General features: G+C 42.5%; 1 protein-coding gene across 3 annotated transcripts; it reads right to left on the reverse strand.

The window, feature by feature from the left end:
• Window positions 1–1,301: 1,301 nt before the first annotated feature.
• On the reverse strand, window positions 1,302–18,419 carry LOC121187006 (CUE domain-containing protein 1-like). Of its 3 annotated transcripts, none has more exons than XM_041045991.1 (11): window positions 18,321–18,419; window positions 12,452–13,145; window positions 11,779–11,906; window positions 11,312–11,438; window positions 9,165–9,426; window positions 7,238–7,303; window positions 6,922–7,002; window positions 6,203–6,296; window positions 5,807–5,865; window positions 3,902–3,971; window positions 1,302–3,547 (listed from the first exon to the last, which is right to left on the reverse strand). In XM_041045991.1, coding segments are annotated over exons 2-11 (1,218 nt in total). In that variant the 5' UTR covers window positions 12,782–13,145; window positions 18,321–18,419; the 3' UTR covers window positions 1,302–3,546. The 3 variants fall into 3 exon arrangements, with proteins under 3 accessions (XP_040901925.1, XP_040901923.1, XP_040901926.1); XM_041045989.1 differs by having other exon boundaries at window positions 18,325–18,412; XM_041045992.1 differs by lacking the exon at window positions 18,321–18,419 and adding an exon at window positions 13,827–13,933.
• Between the last annotated feature and the right edge of the window lie 1,046 nt (window positions 18,420–19,465).

Raw genomic sequence — 19,465 nt, forward strand, 5'->3', positions numbered from 1 at the left:
TCTGTTATGACTGACAGCTCTGACTCATACTGAACAGTTTAAATGATGCTTTAACTTTGGGGAAATAGCCCACACAGGAGATTTGTGCTCGTAAGGTGTGTCGGGAAAAACTGAGAGTGGAACAGAACAGCTGGGGGTGGGTGTCCCTGAGAGGAGAACACATCGACGAGTTCCCTAAAAGATCAAACATCAGCCTACTCAGTGATCACACCAAAGACCAGTCAGACAAATATCAGCCTCAACACCTGTGCAAGTCAGCTCAGTGAGAAACACTCCAGCAGATGATAATCCCATTATCAAGGAGCCTCACACACTGATTTCAGGTTTGCTTTCCTCAGTGAGTCCATGCTGATTTGGTGCATGTGGCATCAAATCTGACAGAGTGACTAGGGAAGGGGTGAAAGGTCATGGACTAAAACATAAAAAGCCACCCATCAGTTCAGGTTTCCTGTGACTCATGTTGATCGTCTCCATTTTAAAGTGCTTAAACTGATTTAAAATGGTGCTGAGTCTGATTTCAATGCCTGTTTTTCAAGCCAATAAATGTTAATTTCACTTTGACATGAAAATGAACTTGAATTTTCCTTTAAAGGTACACATTCACACGAACTGGACTTCGAAGGCTGTTTAAATGGGAAGTCACAGTCATTCTGACGATGCCATCATTTGATCATTTGCAAAGGCAGCGGGTGAATTTGTGACTGGAAGCAGTGTGTCCTCACCGCCTTTCACACAGACATGACTGAGACGTGACCAGACCATTGTTTTTGCATGTTTCAGCTCATTTATTAAAGCTCTGTTCATTTGTTTGGAAGCAGAACATGTAAACACAACATTGAGATATTATCACTATCGCGTTAAATGTGTCTGACACATCCAGCTGGCACAGTGCGACATTAGCATTCGTCTGGAGAGTCCAATATTCACCCCTCTTTTAGCTCTGATTTGGTCTCCACCTGAGAAAGATGTGGACATTTTAGCTGCTGGATGCACCACTATGTTAATCAGCTAGTTGCTGTTTGGTTGTGTGCACGTTGTGTGCAGTGGGTTCATCAGAGCTGCCTGCTGCTTCAAAAACAGTGAGCTGAGGTGCACTGCAGCAGCTGATACTTCTGACATGGTCATGTGACCCATGGTTCATATAAAAATACAGATAAATGGAGGATTAAATATAATGTTTTGTAGAATGACTTACATAGAGTCTAAAACATGCATCAACACTGGAATGGTCCTTTAGCAAACTCCTTATGTAAAATCACCGTCCGACATCCAAACTTTGTTCTTCACTAAATAGGAACATAGCACGTTGAAGTATTTTTAATCAGTGAGGAACAATGACACAAATTTAGGGGGGGAATCCAAAAATTTTCTGAAGTGATGAGAAAAACATTTCATGTACAGAGGAAGAAAGTTTCTTTCACAGACTGAAAGTTAATTCATGTCATCTGTCAAGAGCTTAAAAATCAGGCAGTTTTCTAGGAAGTCTTTCACTGGAAATTTACAACACACATTCCTTCTGAATTCCTCTACTAATACCTTCTTCTTCTTCACACGGGCTACATCAGACTTGTACTAAATCTCTAATCCATGCTAGTTTCACATCTACACACACAAATGAAAAGCACAGTATAGGGAGGGGTGGATCAAAACCTCACAGGCGTGTTTTGTGTTTTCATTTTGTCCAATTCCAGTCTTCCCTTTCAGAGCGAGTCTTTGCAGGGTGAGTATCCAGTCACATTTCAGATGTGTTACCCTCCGATAACAGACGTGGAAATCACAAGCGTTAATTCTGTGACGTGATCAAACAGGGAAAACCTGAGATAGGGCAAAGTTTTTCTGAGCGGTGATTTGGATTTCCTTAACATCTTGCAAAAAAAAAAAAAGTCCTTTAGGTTTGATGCAAGTGTTGTGGAAACCTGGCAGAATATTAGCAAAGTTTGTCTGGATGTGGCCCGGACCGGAAACATCATGCAAACCAACAGGACTTGAGCTTAAGAATGCTGAGGGCTTATGGGTAGGAGGAGGTAGATGTTGACATCTGGAAGAAATGTGTCAGCGTTTGCTCTGAAGTGGACCGAATGTGATGACTTTTATTTTGAAACAGCATCTCCTTTGTGTTTCAGGGAGTTGCTAGTTTTACAGATAGACTTTCAGTGAAGTCATGATTTTGTTGCGTAGGAAAGCAACTGAAAAAAAAAAAAAATGGACTGATCTGATAAATCTGCAGGTATGACATCCATATGCTGCCACGGAGAACTGAAAGCTGACTCTAAAGGCCTCAGTGATGCTTCACACAAAGTGCTTGTTGAATAGTTAAACACTGTGTGACACCCACTCTGCATCTGATCGTTTCATTTTTCAAACTCAGAGAAACTGACAATCCCAGTCACGCTCCCTTCTCCTCTAAGTTCTGTTACTGTTCATGTGAGCGGTCCGGTCAGACCCTGTGAACGCCTTCAGGGAGACACTGTCTGAAAATGCGCTGTCATGCCGCGTGTGAGCTATAATCCCATCATGCTCCTGCTCTTGGTCGGACACCAATTAGTTTGAAGTATACCCTGGTCTTAGAGTTATGCAGCCACACTCTGTTAGCCTTTTGAAACTTAGTAAAGCAAGTTCATGTTATCCTTTGCGTGACGCCCATGTTTGTTCGCGGTCTGTCGTCCTTGTTTAATGTTCTGACAACATCACAACTTTTTTTTTTTTTTTTTGTCCCTGTGCAACTGTGCTGCTACGTGGTGCTACAATAGACTGGGTGACACTGTTTTCACGTTGCCAGACGAAAACCAAAAACAACTGGAACTGCTCCAGACGCTGCAGCGTCCCAGTCAGCTTCTGAGAACACGGTCCTTTAAACGTAATCGCACGGTTATTATGGCCATGGACAAGTGTTGACAACGGGGGGGCAGCCATGACAGTAACGGCCACAGTATTCTGACGCTGAAGCGTTTCAGATACACGACCCCTGACGCTCAGAAACAGCTACATTTTACAATCTGGTTAAGAAAACATGGTACAAAAGCTCTACATGGTTTAGTGTATATAAAGGGGAATGTGCACACTTTGGATCTGAAACGCCCAGCCTGAGGGACCCCGATCACACACACACACACACACACACACACACACACACTCACAAATGCACAGTCTGCTACTGTACAGGACTGGGAAAGTAACAAAGGTTCATATGGCAAGATCAGAACTATGCTAGTGTTCCTCTCAGTGGATTAAAGGAAACAGTTAACAAATACTGGTAAGGACTAACGCATTTTCCTTTACATTTAAAATTATATATCAACAAAGTGTTATAATACAGAGATAATGCATTTATAGACAGTTGACAGCCCAGTGCTGGGAACGGCCCGTTTCTTCTCCCTGGGAAGAGGGAGGGAGGGGGAGGTCTCAGCTCATTGCTGAGCCTTATACTGGCTGGCTTGGATTAGGGTGGGGTGAGCAGAAAGGGAACAAGGAAGAGTTGCAAGGCCACCACCCATGGGTCATGCTGCCGTCACCACGGTAACCCTGATATGGTGCAGCATGAGAGGATCTGAAACGCAGAAGAGAGTCTGGATAACTGGGGTCTTCAGACCGGGCCACAGAAAGCACAGAGGTGGAGGGTCTGATTTACTGCAAACGCCAAACATTTGTATTTGCAGTGTACAGTCAGGTAGTTTAGTACAGTAGTTCCCAATCTAAGGGTCAGGGCCCCTCCAGTGGGTCATAAAATAAATCTCAGGGGTCATGAGATGATTAATACAGTAGGGGAAAAAAAAAACATACATCTAAATTGATTTCTCGAATATTAGCTTGGTGTAAAATGTTTTGTAGACTAACTGCAGCACGGTCTGTATAACAGGACTCATCTGAGGCCCCGCTGAGAAAGGCCTGAGGCGTATCTTACCATGATACTGGCTCGTTGCGTTGTTCATTCTCTTCCTGAGTGTTTGCCTTCTTCGGCTGACCATCTTCCTCTGGACACAAACACAAAAACACAATTATATGTGCATCTCCAATAAATAACTCACCTTAAGAATTGTTGGAGATGTTCACAGCAGCAGATAAACATGAATATCAGGACAAAAAGGAGGCGAAGGATAAACCAAAACCCAGAGAGAGTGTAGAGCCTGACTTTATTACTTGCTGGAATGCCTGCCTTTATCTAGACACTTTGTCTTCTAAACAGAAGAGCAGGTACAATAGGAAACTAAGGCATTTCCTATATTAGGCACAACATTTAAAGTGGGAGCCCAGGTATCAGCTCACATCTCACCCCACCTGACCACACACAGCTGTGATCAAGGGTGACGTCAGAGGTTCAACAGACTTAAACCTTAATAGATACACACCTCTGCTCTTTAGCTACCAAGGACTGTACTGATTTGTCTTTAACAATGTTTTGGTCTCAAAATGTCACAACTGATCCAAAGTATTGTTTGTCAAATGTACTTCTCTGACAGGTCTGCAGGGTGTCGATCAGCCTGAGGTATGAAGGAGTGTAACTTCACCCTGTGCTCGGTGGATGGAAGTGACTGCAGGTACTGCTGTTTTCCCCCCTTTGGCCTCACGATGGCGCTGCTGTCTGATGCTTACTATGAATAAATCCAGGTATAATGACGTGGATGTGTGTTTAAACTAGCTCACTGTCACAGCAACATGATACTCATGATGAGAAATTAAGCTTTGTGTCATTTATGAATTTGATTATTTCAAAGCAGAACGGCAGCGGCAGAAAGCTAGTTCAGATAATATGTGCTCTGACTGGCACAATGTTCGAGCAGTCGTCTCAAGATGAGTAAGTACTGACGAGGGAATCTGGTATATTTGCTTTAACTGCTCTGATGATGATGCTGCGATAAAATGAGCACTTTCCCTGGCCTGATTTCCAAATTTGGGGAGCACGCACTTTCCTGGAAAATCTGGGCCTACCTCAACTGTGGTCATGGCTGGGAAAAAAAGAAAAGAGGTGCCACGACTTCCAACAGCTGATGGCTGCTCTAAAAGGCTCTGTACAGGCACAGAACTGCTACAGCTGTTCTCCGACAAAATGCTGGAAATGCCACGTCTGTCCATCCATGTTTGACTGCAGAACAGCAGAGCAGTGCTGATTTAAGAAAAAGCAGCTTTGCAAATGTTTTATGTTTTATATTAGGAAGTAAACATATGTTTTTAACAAACAGGATACAAACAGGCCCTGTTATCATTTATCAGGTGTGTGATGGGGAGTCTCCTCTGTCTTGTGTTGTTCTATGCACAGGAGGTCTGCAGTTCTTGGCAGAGAACTGATCCTACATAAAGCATTAAATATAAATTAGCAGTTGGTCCGGTACCTCAAGCAGTCAGACCACCTGTCTATTGTTTGTTGGTCCACTAAGCAGTGCTCACACATTTGCAATGTTTGTTGTCTTACCTGGGTTAGTTACCTGTTTCATCTTGCTCCAGCTTCACAGTCTGCTGTGGAACTCAAAGCAATTTACACTTCCTGACTGATAATTGAGGAGCAGAGGGGGCAGATGGGGCAGATGGGGGGGGCATTACGAGTCTTTTCTATAAAATGTATAATTATTCTATTATTCTATAAATAAGATAGTGTGAATCTAAAACAAAGCATGGCTCAGTTACTAGTTCTGTCTATCCCTGAATGGATGGACAGATAGACAATGTAGTGAAGCTTTTGTTAGGCTGCTCTGTGTGTGTGTGTGTGGACTGCGATGTGAACATTTGGACACCAGGCCAGTTACAGGAACCCCTGCTCTATAACACACTGACAAAACCAACATGTTGCACATTGTGTGGGTGACTTTCTTACCACAGGGGTTTCCCTCTACGTCGTCGAGGAGATTGGCTGTAGAGTTGGCTGTGCCCAGTCTGGAGAGGAGTTAAAAGCAACATGGACTCATGGACGTGGACAAACAAATCAGAGTTATGGAGGCTGATCCATGACCATGGATAAGAACAATGTTGTTGGTGGAGTATGTGAGTGCTCAGAGTTAGACTCTGAGGGTTTACATGCACTCTGTGAGGACAAGAATGTGCAAAGTTGGTTGCTGAATCACTTGGTGTTAATGAACAACAACACTTTTATGTTTGAATTGAATTAAATGGCATATGACTGTGGTAAATTTGGCTACTGTACTAGGCTACAACAAAAAAAAAAAACAGGAACATCAGCCAGGTAACATGACCAGGGTTAACCAAAGGATACGAATGGTGCTTCAGGAGCGTCCTCCTTTTTGACTTTCTCCTCTTTGTCTTCTCTGAGAACGTTCTGGCTATTTCAAACAGCTTCTTTCTTGTTGCTGGAGGAGAAAAGTTATCGTAAACAATTAAATACACTGGACAATGATCTTTGAAGTAGGGGTGTAACAGTACGTGTACTGGTCCCGAATCACTAGGCACAGGACGTTTGGTTTGGTATGAGATCTCCTCGGTTCGGTACAGCCAAGCAGTTACTGTCAGAACAGTCTTTTTAACGTCTGCATGCTCGCGCTCACCAAACAGAAAGTTCCACCCATAAAGTTTTGGCAGTGCGCCAGTTGTTGTCTGTCAGCTGCTCGTAGGGTTTCTCTAGATACATCCATGGGTTAGCCCCAATCAGCCAGGCTAGCTAAGACACTGTGACTTTGTCTAAGCAGGATGTGAGAGCAGCAGGGGGCGTGATCGAGGTCCTTATATCTCTGAAAACTCTCACAACAATGATGAGCTGTGAAACTACACCTGGAGACAGTCCCACAGTGAGAGACATTAAGGATGCTGTCAGCAGCAGACTCACAGACCTCACAAACAAAATTTTCCTTTCTGCATGTCTTTGTTTTCTCTTGTCAACACTGAAATGGGAATTTTGTGTACCGTTACACATCTACCTTAAAGGCTGATGCAGCTATTTGTGAAATACCAGTAGTTAGGGTGAGTGATGAGACTTACATTTGCCCATGTGTTTGAGTTTGTCTCTGAACAGGGCGTCGTCCGACACGGCCTCCATTGAAGCTGCAGAGTACTGCTCTCCTGCACACATTCACAGCAACACTACCACACTGTACATTTATGTATGTATGCACACATCAAACACATCATCTGTAGAGGTATTTACAGCATGACGCCCCCGTAGCACACATCCCTGGCACAACCAACAAATATCACAGTGAACGCTTACACACACAAAGACCAGTATTCAGTAGAATTCAGTGTGCAAAGAAATTGCAGATAGCTTGGCAGAAGAAGCTCGATGAGTGATATCTACCTGTGGAATTCTCCATGCTAGATGAATGACTGGACTTTGATTTCTTTGATTCATACTTCAAGCGATCTAAAAACAGAGAGCAGATGTTATGAAGAGGTGATGAACAAGATGTGATGAGCTCAGGTATAAAGGTGTAATTCCCAAACAGTCTAAGCCTCCACATTAATTCATCTTGACCAGTTGTCTGACGGGAAGGGAAAACCGTTCAAAGCTTTGTTATCGTTGCATGAGAACAGTCCAAGGAATCACTGTGCTTATCACCCATCTTGTTCCAGCTAGCTTGTCGCAACCAGGCCTGAATTTCAGAGGAACTAAAGATAGCATCTCCACCGCGGACAAAAACATCTCACTGTATGTCCTCAGACTTGATGTACCTTGCTATAGTGCAATGTGAACAAAGTCAAAGTCAAACTTTCATCTCACAACTGAGTCAGTTTTTTGTTTGTTTTCTTCAGAATTGTGTTCATATTTCTGAGCTTAAAAATAGTAAAACTTAAAAGGTCGTCCTTTCTAAACACCCTGATAAAACCTTTGTACGTGGTACACCTACTAAAACAATGGAAGCAAGTGCCTTGATCTTAAGCTGAGGGATGTAAGACTATGACAAATGGGGACATGGAATTAATTTTGTCCAAGTGAATAAAAGAAAAGAAATATACCGTAAGAAAACAGACAACAGCAACAGGAATCCAAGACTATTAACACTGATAAACATGACAGAATTACACTGTGAAAGCCAATACGTTATTTATATACTGTATATGTGTCCACAATTGAAACTGATAATAAGACTTTTTTGGGAAATAGCTTGTATGAAATGAGAAAATGTTTACAGAAGCTTCTAATGTTTAAGCTAAGCCTGGTTTAGCTTTGATTATAATTGATATGCTGAGTCACAGCTGATATGAATGGATTCTGCCAGTTTCTTCCCTCAGACGTCTGCATGAATCCACTGAAATGAACTGATCTGATCTGAAATTTCACTGTTACAAATGATAGTGTGATCAGATCTCATGATTGGCAGTATGTCTGACCAATAGAAGAGCGGCAGAGTGCTGCCGTTTGGAACCTGGCCCCCTACATTTGTCCGATAAACACAAAAGCTCAACTCACAAAAATTAGAAATGTAAACCAAGCAATGCAGACACACCTGGACAGTGATCTTGGAAAACCAGTTTCTTTAGCACTAACGTTCTCCAGTGTTAGCAGCTTTGGGTTGCTGATACTGCTGTGTGGTTTGTGATCATACATTTAAGTTTCATTACTTACACAAAAGTAATTCCAAAGACACATGCATAGGAGCATCAAGGCAAATTATGGCAATAACGGCACAAAAAACAAGGGCTTTTAAAGGTGCCCTGTGGAGTTTTCCTGTAACCAAACCAATAGTTGTGTCTATATCACACACTGTGTGTCCTTGAGTTCTAAAAAAAACAGAGCTGAATATATTTCTTTCCTTGAAAACATGTGCAATGCCATTTTTTTAAAAAGCATTTTAAATCCAGCATTGTTAACTAGCCCGTACTCTTCGTCTTTCTTGCCTCTGTTAGTGCCCTGCAGCTCCACCACCTGTAGACCAGTGTACATAGTGTGGAACCACAGACAGGAGTGTGTACCACGTCACCCAGGTGCGCAAATACCTGCCTCGTCCATGTGCACGAGACAAACAAAACAGAGGTCAAAAACTCCACAGGGAATCTTTAAGGACATCGACCTCCACAGGACTTGTCCGTATCTTAAAACTAACTGCAAACTATCTCACAACCTCAGATGTATGATTTTATATTCTATGTATTATTTCCATTCCATTGAATACCTTGTGTACAATACTGTACCCCCAAAAACTATTGACACTGACCTCCTGCTGATTTTTATGACCAGAACTGAATTTTTCGGTATCTCTGATGAGAGGTATGTGCAGTTATACCTCTCTCTAAGGCGATGAGGAACTCGCGGTTGCGCTGCAACTCTCTCATAAACTCCTCATTCTGCAGGAACAGGGCAATGCGCTCGTCTTCCAGATACTGCTTCAGTTTCTTGTCTTGCTCTGTACCGCCCGTCGTCAAACCCGAACCTCCGGCAGTCCCTGCGGCTCCAGACCGAGAACTAGACTGGGCGGTCCATTGGCTTATCGAAGAAACCGAGGAGGAGGACGATGATGAAGGCTGGGATAGGCTGCTCTGAGAGCTCTGTGGAAGCAAAGACAGGAGAGATCATCGGTTATAAAATCAGTTCATGTCGTTTGATTAGAGATCACCTGAAGAGGTCAATCAGTTTATCCTCTGGTTGCCATATAGATGGTACTCACACCCTGCAGTGAAAAAAGCTACTACTACTACTACCATAAACAAAGCTACCAATAATCTACTGGCATAGGCCTACAACTGCTACTTCTACTACTAGCTCCACATCTACTTCAGCTGACACAGGTGATTCTCATTTATAAACTTTTACCTTTAGTGCTTCTGTGAGAACCATTAGTAGTACAATACTACTAAGAGTACATCCCCTTGCTACTACTTATAGCAGGACCACTCCTGCTATTAGTACCCTATAGGGACAGGTGGTGGTGGTGGTGTGATGGTGTGGGGGATGTTTTCTTTAATACCAATCCATATCTTAAAGCAAACGTTGTCTCAGACTACCAGACCTGGATCCTGTAGACCACCTTGGCAGCTTGAATGTGCAGCTGATAAATCTGCAGAAATGATGTGATGAATCATGTCAACATGGAGCAGAGTCTCAGAGGAAGGTTTCCAACATCTTGCTGAAGCAATGACACAAAGAAGTGAGGCTGTTTGAGAGCAAAGGGAGGAACTACCCAGTATTGTTGTGGTGTTCCTAATTAAATACTCAGTTAGTGTATACAAGGCAATAGCTTGAGCTCACAGCCATATCATAAATCTGAAAACCTGTACTGGAGCACAATGTGCTGCAAAGAGCAGCTGGGTAGATGGACAAACTACAGTTTATGTATGCAACTCTGCCCTACAACCAGAGATGAGACATGACACGTGAGAATGAGTAAGCTTTACAGTTGGTGGCGTGTATTTGAACTGAAGATAGGTGTGTGTTTCCCTCTTTATGCTAGATTAGAATAATAAACTGCCAATTCTTGCTCTGTTTCAGAAATTTAAATATGTGTTTTTGACCATTCCAGGCTCCATTATTTTCCATAGTTATGAAGTTCTAGAAACTTGCTTTAACTGTGCAGCCTCCTATAGTAAAAACCTTGTCTGCATTCATTCGTGTCAGAAGGTACATTATTGTTTGTAATGCAGTGCAGATAATGGAGTCCAGGTCTACCAAATCAGTCAGCACTCAAACTGCATTACGATAATGTAACACCAATCAATATTAAATCAGAGCTGATGTCCAGTATTACGGACTACACAATCTATCTATCGATAATCACACAATGGCAAACTTGCTGTGGTATCAGTGTTTTAGATACTTTGAATCTTAGCCACCAGTTCTGCAGTGGACGGGGCTGATAGATATAAGACCTGTGCTGCCCATTTCTGTGCCAGTGTCACCCATTTGAAATGATGTATGAATTCATAAAGTGCATGAGGACTCTTGGAGGACTCGGGCCGCCCTGGAGCCTGAGCAGCCAGTGGACAACAACAGGTCTCATAAAGTCAAAATTACTCAAGAAAATAAATTGAGTTGACCTGTGTAAATGAAAAAGGGTTGTCCTCCTAGCTCAGCTCAGTTTTGCCGTGGGAAAGACAGGCACAGGACGCCTTAGCTTAATGTTTACAAGACACTGCACAACAAAAACCGGCCACGTCCTAAAGGTGGCAAATTGACACCCAGGCTGCACAACACTCGCAGAGTGCTGAGCCTGGCTCACCCTCTTCCCAAGTCCCCCTGCGCCTCTGAGGCAGGATCCAGAGCAGGTGACAGACTGCAGACAGGTAAGACATTCCCTATTCCATCAGTGACTGATAAGGTCAGATAATAAAGTTTCTACAATTTTTTTTTTTAAACATAGCTGCTGAAGCCCCGGCATTCTGTTTATGAACCAAATGCACCCACTTAGCATCTGTACGCTAACATTTTTTTTATTACCTTTGTACTGTTTATCTGCTGCGGCACAATCCGCAGGAAATCATCCGGGAGGTTTCCAAGCAAAGGAGGGTTCCAGTTCCTGTAGCTTCTGACCTGCTGGTGACCTGGAGGAGGCTGGGCTTCAAACCTGTCAGGGCCCATGGAGTAAGAGGACAAATTAGTCATTCTATCCACTGCATTAGGTGCATTATCAACTATCCCCCAGCTATCTCAAACCACTATTAATAATTTATATCTTTTAAGTTAAGCTCTCATGAAGTGAGATCAGAGGGACAGCAGAGAATTTTTAAAAAATCTATTAGTTTCCCATGTTTCATTCAATTAAGAAAAAAATAGCAGCTGCTTGGATGGATTGCCACAGATTTTGATAAATAAAACAGGTTTTAAAAGTAGCTCTGATAAAGAAATAACTGCAAAATCGGGAACTCAGCTTCAGCTATGTATGTGACTTATCCCCTCTTACTTACCTTGGTGGGGGTGTTGGTGGGGTTTCTGGGTATTTCCTGTCATAAATGTGCATATCATACGTTGGTGGAGAGTAGACTGGAGGAGGCTCCTCATCTGAACTATCCGGTTCCAGTGTTCGCTCCAGAATCTTGAAAGAAACACACCATTACAAGCTTTGTTTCATTAAAATGTTTTAAACCTGGTTTACCCTCATGCACTTGCAGTTAGGCAAGAATTCCACTTTGATTCGAGTCAGTTATGTAAGATTTAGACCACAGGCTGATGTAATATGCTACATTTAGACTTTCCTGTGATATTGTATTTAAGGTGTAAAATGAAAATTGAAACTGAGCAGCTTCTGTAGGTCAACATTTGACTATTTGTAAAATTCATTATGTTCGAAAAACTACACAACTTTCTTTAATGCACCAAAAGAAAAACCACAAAAAGTAGGAAGCATGTACATGTCTGATTATTTCCTCTGATGAATCATGTGTCACGTCCATGAGGTTTTGTTGACTGACTGAAGTAATCACATGTTTTAAATCTTTCCAAATCTCAGATTTTTTATTTGTCACTGATGCAAACTGGTAATCAGTGAAGAATTTACATTGTCAGTACTGACAGCCCATCAGACTGGGCTCATATTAGATTCCTGACTGGTGTTTGTGCCCTCTGAGCCTTTCCACTGACCTCTGGCGGGATGCTGTCATCCGAATCTGAACTGTCATCTGAGCCTTGTCCATCGATGCTCATCTGAAGCAGCTGGTCGATGGTGGCGTCCACCGCTCCGTTGTTGGAGCGCAGCACGCACTCAATCACCTCATAGTCCATAGAGGGGAACATGGTTTTGAAGTCCTCCATGGCCTGGTTGAACTCCAGGCGTCGGACCTGTCGGTTGGGCCTGCTGTTGTTGAGCTGCCCCTGTCCGCCGCCGCCGCTGCCGCCGCCGCCGCCCCCACCGCCACTTCCACTGCTTCTGGAACCTCCATTGCTGCTGCTGCGTTTAAACAGGCTAGTCATCCTCAGGGTCTGGCTGCCTCAGGTGCTGCCAGCCTACTAACAGGATGGCTCTACTCTTCCGTCACCACCACAAGCACTTCGGCCCCTTCAGTCTCACTTGCTTTCCACTGTTTCCCCACTCAGTTTCTCATTCTTACACAAACACTGAGACTTTTAAAGGGAGTTTAGAAAAACTGGAGTTTCCCTCCCCCCAATGCTACTTGTTATTCAGCAGCATCCGGCATGACTGTCTGTATCGTAGAGTGTGAGGGGGACTGTAACAGTCAGGTGGTGACAGAAATTAAATGTCCAAGGTCCTGTCACCAGGTGGAGATTAGAGTCAAAATCCGCCAGGGAACATACATAGCTGCTTCACAGTGATCATCTACAGAGAGAGAAGACACAGGGCATTAGCAAGAGTTAGAAACATATGATGATGTTCTTCAATTCAATTACATCACTGCTTCTCAACTGGGACCCAAAGCTCTAAAGTAGCTTAATCAGTGAGGACGGACTGTAGATAAAGTACAACAAATACGCTCACAGATCCAGGTCCATTTAAAAAGCAAAGTCAAGTGTAGAAGTGGACAAGAGGAACAACAGAGAATGCCCGCTGGACAAATGAAGATGTCCACACCCTCATTATGTCTTAAAGAACAAATTTTATATTGTTCCCCCTCTCTTGACCACAAACCTCCCTAATTCAAAATATCCAACTTCACTACACAAATAAATAACACTGAAATACTTTAAAATGAACCACACAATACTGAGGAGTGACATGCAGCCCGACACTCATTCACATGTTTTGCTGACATGTTAAACTTCAAACTATTTCACAAGTGCACAAGTATCAGAGTGCATGTGATACCATGCCTTGGCCATGCACGCACAAAGATACCTTCCCAACATCATCATATTAATCTGCACCTAAGAACCATGCTATATTTAGCACACAATCCAGGACTCTCAGTCCTCAGAGAGTGTGTGTGTGTGTGTGTGTGTGTGTGTGTGTGTGTGTGTGTGTGTGTGTATGGGTGTGTGTGTGGGGGAGATAGCTGCTTACTTGCTTGCTCTTAAAATCAGAGAGGTCTTTCCTTCGACCAGCGAACACACGCACTAACGTCAGCTCTGGGCTGTGCCAGTTACAAGATGGTGGCACAGAGTCACACTGGATAACATCTGATTCACAGCACCACACTAAGCCTCAGATGTCACTTACCACTGTGTGCAAGTAAGGGATCAAATCAACAAATCGCCACATGACCTCTGAACTCTGAACTTATATTTAGGATTTATGTTGATTTTGCTCGTACGTTTGTATGATGCGGTGACTTGTCTGTTGCGTGTGTTAGTGTTTAGTCATTTTGGATGTTTAATCTGGCCTCACCTGTTGTCCGATGCATGTTAATCTGTTAATCTGATGATAGCACCGATGTCGGACTGCCTCGCTGCCACCATCGCTCACTGACTGACCGACTCACTGTCTCACTGCTTTACTTATCTCATTCACCTGGCTGACAGCCTCAGTAGGCTAACACAGACGAGTATAACACAGCATCAGTAACAATAAAGCAGGTTCAACTGACTATCTATTAAAAACTGTACTGGGATGAAGTAATGCTTATGTAGTTGCATTTTACATTACATCATAGACATATTTCTACAGTAAACATCTGAGTACATTAATATTAGTTGGAAGTAACGGTTTATTCTTTTAGTTCAGTCCCTTTTTGCATCATTATAAAGCACTGAATTAGTTGGTATCATGTTTGTAGCCATCTAATGCTTTTTAAGACATTTTTACAAGTTTCTTATTTACAAATGCATCAGCTAGAAACATTTCAAAATAATGAAAACTAAGAAACTAAGAGATCTGATATAATCTAGCAAGAGCAGCCTGCAACAGATGTCAGTGTAAAATTTGTAAAATCTACAGCCGTTCACTAAAAATGAAAACTCTGCTTTTGTCTGCTTCTGTATGAAAAACTATTTCAAGTGGTAGATGTGCACTTTTATCTGCATGGAGGAAAAAAAGAAGTACTGGTACCACCCTGACAGGTGCAGCAACAGTACACTCTGGATAAGAGCAGTGTGAATGTCAAATGGCAGGGTATCATTTTAAGATCTGTTAGTGTCCCAGTGACCTTAATGTTTTAAGGTCTTACAGCGCTTCATTACGACGTGTGTGAGAGCTGCTGGACAGCAATTATTCAAGTGGGTCACTGGAGTTTTCCAAAGGATGACTGATATAAAGCTACACCAAACAGCAAGAGACGGGTTAGAGGTACCGAGGAACAGCCAAGCTGGGATACAACTGTGAACACTACCCAGGCCAGCATGATTCTAGGTGCGAACAAATTAAAAGACATTACTGTACCATGTCAAGAAAAGCTTCACGGCGGCATACAATAATAATCTGAGTTAAATGAGAACTGGTAAACACACTGTTAAATGTCTCTTTTGCTGCCACAGCCAATCTAGGATCCACCCCGATACCCACTAAGCTGCATCATTTGCACCTTTCTAATGATCCACCTCCAGCAGTAAGCTAACACCCTGACAGAGAGGTGGCCTGACCTGAAGGTAAGAGCCCAAAATTCAGAGACTCTTTAGCAAATCACACACAGTCTGTCGTGTCTGTGCTCCTGCAGTCAGAGAGTCACATGAGAATGTTACGACAGGAAGTAGAAGCCTGAATAGAAGGTCACTGTACAAAGCTATGAAGTTATACTTGTTCTTTACTAATCTTCAAACATATTTAACAAGCAAATCATGATTTTTAGATGTAGTTTAGTTTCTCAGTGTTTCAGTTTTTCTCACAGAAAATTTCACGTACACGTATGGATTCGTGCAGGAGCTCCTCTCGACATTGTACTCATCTGCAGGGCACCAGGACATTTAAATTCATAAAAAAAAACAGACACACGTTATTCCTTGGTTACGGGTCTGTCTTGTCCCCCGAGCAGGCCTCTCAACCAGCACTTCCTCTCAGGCTGTGCCCCATTCCCAGAGAGCTTCACCAATCAAGTGCTTCTGTTTAAGAGAAATCTGCACACGGTGTGAGAGGAAGTGCTGCCTGAGGGGCCCAAATCAGGGCAACAAATTCCCCTGAGCTTCCCCTAAGTTTGATCAAACCTCACTTAAGTTTTATTAGTGAAATAAGCATAATTATATACATGCACCTTTGAACGTGTAGGCTAATTTTGTTAGATATATATTTCTGATGATGTTTATGGTACATTCGTCCTTTGAGAGGGACCATTTGATACCACAGATACACGGCATACAGACACATAAATGACTCTAGGAGTGTGATATAATAATAAACAAACCAAACTATCCCATTTCGTTACTGCACCTCACTAATGGTGAACTTTCTATAACAATGTGTTAAAAGACCGTGACGGTGTGAGAGGGATCACTCGTGGTGATGAACCTACAGAGAGTTATCAGCTGAATGCAGCTCCCCTGAGCTCTGTGGAGGTTTATAGCAGGTTTCAGCTCATTGTTCAGCTGTCCGACCTGCTTTGGTTCACTCTCACAGTCCTGTTTTTGGCTGCAGCATGCAGCTGTTTTCAGCGAGAGAGCTCTAAAAAAGCCTACACAGTTAGAGACAAGATGGTGAACATGGTGGAGCATTTAGAAGCTAATGAGCCAGATATTCCCCTCAGGAGTTTTTTTTTTTTAGAAACCAAAAGCAGAGCTGCAAGACAATGAATGTTGGATTTACATTCACTAGCTGTAATGATCATTTTTCCCCATACCTGCTAGATGTGTAACCACACAACTGTTTGCTGACAAGTTCAGCACAAGGCTGATGTGTCATTGTTCTGTTCACAACTGGTTTCTGGTGTGCCCAGTAGAAAATACTGCAGGTTTAACAGGTCAACTTTTACGGAAGTAAAAGAGTCTTACCCATGAAGAAAACACCACAGCTTAGTGACTGAGCTAAATGCAGAAGAGGCCACCACATGCCCTCTGTGACACATAACGCAGTGTACCAAGTGCCAGCGTGAGCTTCTGAAATTGTGTCACTACTGTTCCATGAACCCGGGACATACGTCCTCAAATCTGCAACACTGCGGTCCACATTCTCACCAACTGCACAGGGCTTCTTACTGATGACTGGTGGTCAGGGAGGCTGTGAGCCCAGTAATCACACTAAAATTGCCATTTCATGTTATTACAGTTTAGTGTGACTTTATGTTCATGGCGGCTGTTTTCTCTTTACTCGTTTTTCAGGTCAGTAGTGAGTGATGTACCTATGTGCATTTTTTTCAGTTGACACAGAAGCTGTTGTAGTGGCCAACAGGAGCAGTTAACCAAATGTTTTTCATGATGATAGAAATATTTCAAAATAAGCATTGTTATTTCTAGAAGTGGACTCCTGGTACACGAAGGTAATGTTAATGTTTTTAACAACTCACTACATGTATAATATGCATGATTCTTTAAGGAACAAATTAAAGACATCATTTTCAGGCATATTAATTCATGTTCTATGTCTAAAATACGAATAGCAGCACCTGCCTCAAAAATCCAGCATCAGCACCAGGTATACTCTGTTCCTCAAACTGTCCCATCACAACCTTTCACCTCTTTATTACAGTTACCCAAACATTGTGACAGAAACCGATGGTCACAGCTACAAACAAACAAACAAACAAACAAACAAACAAACAAACAAACAAACAAAATCTAAACTAAGATATTGTAAAAAGCAGTAGCAGGAAGCCTGCCCCACTTCCACAGGTTTGTATAACAGATAAATCAGAGTCTGTGTAAACTCAGATCTCTGTTACAGCGGCCACCAGGGCATATTTTAAGGTGAGAGTATTTTGGGAGGAACAGCTGTCGGTATAAGCTGATTTTAGGAGGGGTCGTAAAGCTCCTAACTTTTGTTTTGTATGTTTGTGTGCATACAATCTGCCTATATTTGTCTATAAACGGGGCCATATTGAGATATCATGATTATAAAGGGGGGGATAGCTTACAGTACAAAGAAGCTCTTCTCGGTAACGGATCGCTGCTGCTAACACGCTAACGGTTCTTCTCTCCAGCTGTTCGCCAACTCTGACCCCTCAAATTTAGCTCTAAATATCGTATGTTTTTTTTTTATTAAAAAAATAAAATATAAAGTTGACTTTACACCACAACAGCTAACGTTAGCAGCGGCCTTTTAGTGAAACAAGGTTTAGCAGCAATATGTTAGCAGTTGCAGCTATCGGTAACTAATCACAACCAGACACAGAGCTTCTCCAGACAGGGAATCACAATCTGCAAGGCCTCGGTCAGCGATTTAACCCACATTAGCTCTGCATTAATGTGTCACCGAATTTAACACACAAATCTCACGAACTGCATCGTTTTTTTTTTCAGTGTGGACGATGCATACTACTGAAAACAACACTTTTTTCCCCCCTTCGCCGTGCTGGTGTTTACAAAGTGAAGCCATAAAACTGAGGCTGAATGTTAATGTTAAATGCAGCAGGTAAAACTATGTAAGGTCAACCGCGTCTTTCTGGCTGGGAAAACAAGCGATGCTAGCGTTACTCACTGACAGCGGCACACACAGGGTCCAGCTGAACAGATAATATCCACAGTTTGCTCAGTGTCGACAGGAAGCACAGCTGAGCAGCAGGACGGTGGATTTTCCTTCTTCTTCTTCTTTTGTTTTATTTGGCGGTTGGCAAAACAGCTTGCAGGTGCATTACTGCCACCTACATGCTTTTTTGCAATTGATCATGTAAACATAAATGATCTAATGTTCCTCTTTTCTGACCTTGTTAAACATCTCATCACATTCAATATCTTTTTACACGTGGTGTTTATCTTATTAACATGTTCATACCGAGTTAAAAGAGGAGTAAGTGATTCTGGAGAAAGACTGTTGGTGATTGAACAGTAAAACAAATACACCCCTCCCTTCAATCCTACTCCCAAATTTATAGACTTAAGAGCCTTTTACCTAGGTTTTAAGTAGGTAAGGTCATTGATGGCCTATAGCCCATATACTGACATCAATCTGTCTCTCCGCTGGCCTTCAACAGCCCTATAGCCTTCATCGCAGGCCTACATCTGTCTCTCTCCTCTGGTCTTCCCTGCCCCTAAACTTTCATCACATGTTCACATCTATCTCACTCCTCTGGCCTTTGAAGGCACTATAGCCTTCATTGCACTCTAACATCTATTTCTCTCTCTGGCCTTCAACAACTGCCTCTAACCTTCCATTAAATTCCATCCCTATCTGTCCCTTTTGTATCACACATCCTAATAGGTTGGCTCCATGTAGGTGAGATGGCTCCTTATTGTTCACAATGATTACCTCTCCACAGTAAGAAAGCTTTTAGTTAATTTGGAGGATCCTGTCCTGTCTCCTATCATCTTCATATGGGCTTTCTCTTAATGAAGATGCTCCAATCATTCATTGGAGTCTGTTTGATTTCTCCTTATTGAAATGAAGCTTAGGCAAAACTAAAGTAATAAAGAAGATCTCTTCCCTCATGTTCTGCCTTGTTCCTCTTTGAGCAATCTTTGGCTATAAACTCCTGATCTATTTATCTTTGCCGTTTCTCCTTTCCCACACTGTCAAATCCCTTCATTCAAAATCCAAATCTCAACATATCAGACCAGTGATCTTTCTGCCCACATTCCTCAAGTCGATCCATCACTGGATGTCGTTCTTTAAATATCTTTGCAATT

The sequence above is a fragment of the Toxotes jaculatrix genome, chromosome 9, assembly GCF_017976425.1.
Source record: "Toxotes jaculatrix isolate fToxJac2 chromosome 9, fToxJac2.pri, whole genome shotgun sequence".
Classification (NCBI taxonomy): domain Eukaryota; kingdom Metazoa; phylum Chordata; class Actinopteri; family Toxotidae; genus Toxotes; species Toxotes jaculatrix.

Coding starts and splice junctions, on each gene's coding strand:
- LOC121187006 (XM_041045991.1), bottom strand. CDS start 12,781: ATGACTAGCCTGTTTAAACGCAGCAGCAGCAATGGAGGTTCCAGAAGC. Junction 11,907..12,451: donor ATGACAGCATCCCGCCAGAG/GTCAGTGGAAAG, acceptor GTTTCTTTCAAG/ATTCTGGAGCGAACACTGGA. Junction 6,297..6,921: donor ACTCAAACACATGGGCAAAT/GTAAGTCTCATC, acceptor TTTCTCCTCCAG/CAACAAGAAAGAAGCTGTTT.